General features: G+C 37.6%; 1 protein-coding gene across 1 annotated transcript; it reads left to right on the top strand.

Annotated features, from left to right (window-relative positions):
- The first annotated feature begins 4,673 nt into the window (after positions 1–4,673).
- Positions 4,674–5,397, top strand: LOC149186170 (histone H4-like). Its single transcript, XM_089412568.1, has one exon. The coding sequence runs from the start codon at positions 4,734–4,736 to the stop codon at positions 5,043–5,045; it is 312 nt and encodes a 103-aa protein (XP_089268694.1). The 5' UTR covers positions 4,674–4,733; the 3' UTR covers positions 5,046–5,397.
- Positions 5,398–6,838: the final 1,441 nt, after the last annotated feature.

The raw sequence follows: 6,838 nt of genomic DNA, 5'->3' as shown, positions 1-6,838 counted from the left end.
AATACTTATTGGAATCGGATGATCTTTATATCAATCCTACACCTCTTGACGAGAGGAATTTAATAAAAATATTATCAGCCATGAATAAGATGACCCACATGAAGTTTTGCCCTGGTTGCCAATTTTAACAAGGATCAAATCAAGTTTTAATCTTAATTGTTGATTAGAGACTTAATCTCGGTCATTGAAGTCTTAATGAGAAAAGTATAAGAAGGAGGCTTAGGGTTCATTTGGAAAGACACGCAGAGAGAACAAATTGATCCAGAGTTCGATTTCTGGGGCTAGGAAGCTGATAATTCGAATTGAGTGATCAGTTGCAGCAGAGGGATAGGGATAGTTCGGGAGTACTGACAAAGAGGTGGAGAGAAGCTTGTCGAGGCAGCGCAACATCCAGGAGGATTGACGCTGGGCCAATCTGGGCCCATGCAGGCCTAACACAAAGCCATAAGGGCTAGCGCTAAAGCAGAAAGCTGCCCTCCACACAGAATGCCGGAACTATCGGAACAACCGAGAAGGTTGACGCAGTGGGCAAAAGAGACAATGTAGGGCTAGTGCAGAGATAACTGGGGTTAGCCAGTCTTGCTGCTGGATCAGCTGGAAGCTGCCGGGTGAAGTGAGGTAAAACTCACTCGTATTTTCTGCCATTGTATTTTCTCTTTCACTGGTTTTCCAGGAGGGAAACCATCATTTGTATTCAGAATTACTGCTTAATAATAGAAAACCCTTAGAGCTGCTGCATCGGTTTTCCCGCATTGGGTTTTTTACGGGGACTGTTTTGTCCAAAAATAAGTGTGTCCTATGTATCTTTTTCTTTTCTTAATTTTTCGTTTCATGTAATCAAATATTAAAGTAGTGTAGGCTGCATAAGTAATTTTCTTCAATATTCATAGAATAACTTGATAATGTATATTAAAATCAAGTAGGTGAAGTAGATTAACATTTGTTGCAGTAGGGGTTCCTTGAGGATTAGGAATTTTCACGCACTAGTGGTTTGGTAGTGACAGTAGGCCTGCAGTCTGATAGGTTTAGATTTATTTCTAAGAAAAGCTTTTTGACTTGCCTTATTTCTATGTTTTCCAGTGTGGATGTTAGATGATCTTTGAGGTCATTTCTTACTCATCTTCTTCATGAACAAATGGAAATACCAAAATGGAACTGGTGACAACTTCACCCAAGTAACTATTAATAGGAAACCCATGTGTGCTTAAAACTCGCCTCACTTTGATGTGATGGAACAATTGGAAAATGAATGTTAGCTGTTAGCAAGCATGGAATAATGGTCATCGGATTGGCATGAAAAATAGTGTTGGACAAGGTGGATGGTCCAAACCTTTCCATTGGTTTTCAAACATATATCAATGGTTACCATGCATCTAAATCACACATCAAAATATATGATGCAAATAAGGATACAATAGAGCCTACAAACTAAGGGCCACTTAAAAATATTAAATCATGGTCTTCTTTGAAATGGAAATGAAATCCAAAGAAACCATAACCTTAAAAATAGTATTTGATCTTTCCTATTACATGAGGAATTCATCCTTAATAGATTCAAGTTTCCAACAAGTAATAAGAACCCAAAGAGCCTCTAACATTCCATCGACAATGATATTGGAGCCAAGGCAAAGGGAATGACTTATTAAGAGGGACTAGGGAAGCCTTTCACAAAATAAAGTGGTCATGGGAACATTGACATGAGAAATGCAGGTCCCTTACAAGAGGAGAGACCACATAGAACAACCCAAAAGTAGAGAAATTCGAGACTAGGAGACAAATTCAAGACTAGGAGAAATTTTGGTCTTGCTTGGCATGTGGGTAATGGTGACAAATTTTGTTTGGGCATGGATCCATGCCCTGATAGTGGATCTCATCATTGTTTCTGTCTCCCTTAATTGATTGGCTCAAAGATAGAGGTTTCTTTAAATTATCTTAGATTGCAAATCCAGGTTGATCCTCCCTTTGGCATCAAGGTTGGTTATCTGCAAGGGATCTCAGTCTTGTTGTGGAATTAAAATCTCACCGGCAAGATTATATCCAAGCTTTGGTGGATGCTCATATCTATCTAACTAACAGACCATATGAGCTTATATGGAGTATTTCCCCTTCTGGCATTTATTTTCCTAAATTGGGCTATTTGTTTCTTGTTGTTGACTACCTAAATTCAGAAGTTAAATGGTGGTGGAATGTAGTTTGGAAGACCAAATGCCTCCAAAATCTAAATGTTTTATGTGTTGCTTGATGATGAACAAGGTGCTTACATGGGATCTTTTGCAAAAAAGATATATGTGTGGTCTAAGTTGGTGCTCTCTTTGTTAAAAGGATGGTGAATCCATTCATCATGTTTTTATGGTTTGTCCTTTTTTTCAAAGCGCTTGGCTACATTGTCAATCTGCTCTTGGTCATTCTATTCCTTGGACATGTGTTGGACTGGAGGAGGCTTGACATTCTTAGCATGTAAATTTCTCAAATTATTATATAAAATCTCTTCCTCTCATTATATGTTGGGGGATTTGGTGTGCTCGGAATTGAGTTGTCTCTCATGATGTGATGTCAAATCCTTTCGTAATTGTTATTGAGGTTTTGGCTATTCTTAGCCATTTTCCTCAAGTCAAAAAATCAATTGTCCCTAGAGTGATTATTGCAGAAAGCATTCTCATGTATTGCTTGGGGATATTTTGATGGTGATGCTATTGAAAATGGGCAAAAATGCAGTGGGCGATTTGTTTTATATCTCGACGCAAATCATTTTTCAAAGCAAAGATTAGTCTTGGCCCGAGAACCAATAACATAACAAAACTATTGGCTTGCAAATAGATGTTATTGTTTGCAAAAGACAAGGGATGTTTGAGGATTCAAACTTTTGGGGATTCAAAGCTAGTTGTGAATTGGATTAATGGTTTATTTGCTTGCAAGAACATCTCTCTTTTGCCCATTATTGAAAAGGTTTCTTATATTATTGGATCTTTTACATCTTTCACATGTTCACATATTTTCAGGGAAAGGAACTAGGATGCAGACAACTTAGCAAAGGATGGCCTCCATTTGGCGAAAGATCATTGAGTTATAATGTTACATGATCATGGATTTTCTAAGGAGTTTCATCATTTTGTTACTAGTACCTGATCATTTATTTTGCAGATGTCGAGTATGGCTACCAATTTTATGTTGTCGTTGTTCTATTAAGTTTTTGCTAATGTTTATCATTTAAGATAAATGATTGTTGTGTATATGGATATTTTTGGTTCCTGGTATTTGTATATATTGGGATGGTAATGATATGTGATTTTCTCTTTTGATACCTTCTGGATGATGCGAGTGTTTTGACTACTCACTCCTTTGCTTTAAGGATATGTACTTTGATGATATTTTTGATGCTTTGAACCTTTTATGGTCATATGTAACTTATTGTTTTTGCACGTTGGATATTTTGTCTGGAATACACTTTTTAGTGTATATGCGAAATGTAATCTCTTCATATTTATGAATGAAATTACATTATTTTTCTTCGGAAAAAAGAAGAGTGAATTATTAAACTTAGAGATTGAGGTGGATGTCATGTTGCATTGATTTCCATGAGATATCTCCCAAATTCATCTCGTTGATATGTGAGAAACTAATCATGAGTTAGGGTGGTAGATATGGTGAGTGTGTGAGAGAGGTGGAGGGTCTTATTGACCATTTCCCATTGGGGGTGGAATACTTGTACACTTGTTGATTCATGATGTGACTTGCATCAGTGTGGTGATTTGAAATTAAGGGGCGCTTAAGGGATGGGTTGCTCATACTCCTTGGTGTTAATTATATTTCTCTCCATTTTCTTTGTTGTTGCCAAATTTGCTAGCCTAACTCCCTCTTAGCTTTGATGCTTGAGAACTTAGAAGTAAGGGATTGGGGGAAAGGAGTCTTTCTCTTGTCATATTTGTTCCAGGATGGATTCCAATTACTATTCATGGGAAGCAAGGTTCTAGAGAGAACTTATAATCAAATAAAGATCCTAATCACTATCAAATTTGAAATTGTATAGGTTCTTTCACAATTTTTAGCACTTGCAATAAAGCGTATGCTTCTACTATGTTATTAGTGGTGATTCCTAGATTCCAAGCAAACATGTACATTTTTGTCCCCCTTGGGGTTATAGAAAACCATCTCCCCCCATCACCTTCCACCCCTTTCTCAAAGTTGAAGGGCATGTGGCTGGACTTTGATCCACTTATCTGTGCATGGGTCATGAGATCATTTTAGTATAATCTATTTATGTACAACCATACATTTGGCCACTACCTCAAAGTAATCTTATGGTTCCAGATTAAGCCCTAGTGAGAATTGAAACTTGTCCAAACAACTCCGGTATTGAAGTTTTGATAGTTGGAATAGGTTTTCTTAATATATATTTAATATATATATATATATATATTTCGCTTAATTAACGTGTGATTAACGTGTGATTGTTTGTTGGCGCCTTTGTTGAAAATAGAGGACGAATTCCTCAATCCTCCTCGATTTGATTTCAACCATTCATCAAATCTTATCGACGGTTCTCAAGGAACAGATCAAGGTCCAACGGATCGAGATTTCCGAACCGTTGATGAGAGACATTGGAATTGAAGCCGCGAGATGTGTGTGGAGTCCCGCTATAGATATATATGTTCTTTCCTCTGCCTTTTATTCAATCCATTGCTATTCCTCACTTTTATCTTTTCAGTTAAGGGCGGGGCAGTTAGCGGGCAACAATGTCGGGGCGTGGAAAGGGAGGAAAGGGTTTGGGGAAGGGAGGTGCGAAGAGGCACAGGAAAGTTCTAAGAGATAACATTCAGGGCATCACCAAGCCTGCCATCAGGCGTCTTGCAAGAAGAGGAGGCGTCAAGCGTATCAGTGGGCTCATCTATGAAGAGACCAGAGGCGTCTTGAAGATCTTCTTGGAGAATGTGATCAGGGATGCGGTGACATACACAGAGCATGCCAGGAGAAAGACTGTGACAGCCATGGACGTCGTCTACTCCTTAAAACGGCAGGGCCGAACTCTGTATGGCTTTGGAGGCTGAGAGGTTTCACTATTTTTCATTCACTGCTTGCTATCATTTATGGTGTCTCTAGACACCACATTTGTATCTATGAGGAGTCTTAAGCCAGACAGGTTCTGCGAAGTGTCGAATGTGTTGTTTCAGTTGAAGCTTGTCGTAATTTATTCAGTGTGTCCTTACGGGAGCTGTCTTTGCACTATTTTTACTACTTTCGTCGTAATTCGGTGAACGAAAAATTCCTTCAAACTGATCAGTCTGTTGTTTAGATTATGTAATTATGATAATCTGGATCGATTCAAGACTCAATAATCAGTGTAACAGGGCAGTTTTGAATTGAAAATGTCACAGTTGAGGGACTATTGTCGAATTTATAGAAATCCTGCCTGAAATTATGTTGAGCATGGGATGGTTTGGTTAGTGATTGACTCGCAGTGTTGATTTTGGTGTTGTCTATAGATTAACTAAACTGCCTCGTCTCAAACTGTTTTTGCCAAGATTTTATAGGAACTTTTAATACGGTTAATTCGTTGTTTGGATTACAATTGGACAATTTTAACAGACGCTAAGTTTTCAATGGAGTTTGCGTTTAAGTCGTTGTTTGGATTACAATTGGACAATTTTTAACAGACGCTAAGTTTTCAATGGAGTTTGCGTTTAATTCGTTGTTTGGATTGCAATTGGACATTTTTTAACACACGCTAAGTTTCAATGGAGTTTGCGTTTATCAGAATTTTTTGGTGCGTCTCTTGCGAGATGACGGTCCCGATAGTGACAGTCGTGATAGTGATAGTGTTTTGAATGCGCATCAGATTCCTTGAATATTTAGGAATTGGGGCAGAATATTTGGGAATTGGACTGTCCATGTTTGTCTGATTCCTGAATATTGGGAAATCTGCAATCAACTTAAATTCAGGGTTTTGAATCAGTTGATTTTCAAAAAGATCTACAAACAATGGCCTGGGTTAATGGATTTTTTGAGCTGTAGTTTTTAGGTTCTTTGTCAAAAAAATGTATACTACGACAAATTTAGGTTAAATTCACAAATGGCAACCAAAAAAATGAGTATCTTTATTATCAATTTAATAATTAAGTTATAAAATTTTCCACTATCTGATTTAATAATAAATAAATATTATTTAAAAAAATGTATTTCATATTATTGCAACGTATCTTCATTTCTTGCCTTGTAGGATGAGAAGAGAAGTTGTATAAGTGGACTAGTCAATAGAAGTGTAAAGGCATGTCAATAGAAGTCTAAATAAATCTAAAGTGATACAGAGGCGGCACTGCAGGAATATTATTGTGGAAAGTATAAAGAACAATAATGTACATGTGAAAAACATGAAGAATTAAGAGGCAAAAACATTTGTAAAATAGAACTTTCCGAGTGAGTGCATAATATATTATGTTTTTGTCTAACAGCAAGAGTGCCTTGTGCTAATCTTATTTTTTGGTGCAAGAACTTCTAAAATCGTATTTTTGCTATGTGGTTAATTATGCTGTAAGGCGTTCCCTCTGAGAGAGACATCCCTGAAATGTGACGTGTGCGATCGTGAACCATTGATTTTGTGTGTTAGATGATTGGAGTGTTTTGGGCCGTTCGTTTAATCTGTTTTATTTATAAAAAAAATAGTATTTTCCCACTAATAGGCCATGAAAAGCCAGACCTCGCTTGCTGGCGATGAGACTCTTCTGCTGCCTTCGCATAGACTGCCTGCTGGCAAATATAGACTCTGCGATAAGACTCTTCTGCTGCCTTCGCATGCTGGCAAAGAGACTCTGCGATGAGACTCTTCTGCTGCCTTCGCATGCTG

Source organism: Pinus tabuliformis, chromosome 3_1 (assembly GCF_031772625.1).
Source record: "Pinus tabuliformis cultivar Carrire ecotype Pingquan chromosome 3_1, CPIR1, whole genome shotgun sequence".
NCBI classification, from domain to species: domain Eukaryota; kingdom Viridiplantae; phylum Streptophyta; class Pinopsida; order Pinales; family Pinaceae; genus Pinus; species Pinus tabuliformis.
Note: the sequence above shows the minus strand (reverse complement) of the source record. Positions and strands in the feature narration are given on the sequence as shown.

Bases quoted from the DNA above. Each gene is read 5' to 3' on its own strand.
- LOC149186170 (XM_089412568.1), top strand. From the start codon at position 4,734: ATGTCGGGGCGTGGAAAGGGAGGAAAGGGTTTGGGGAAGGGAGGTGCG.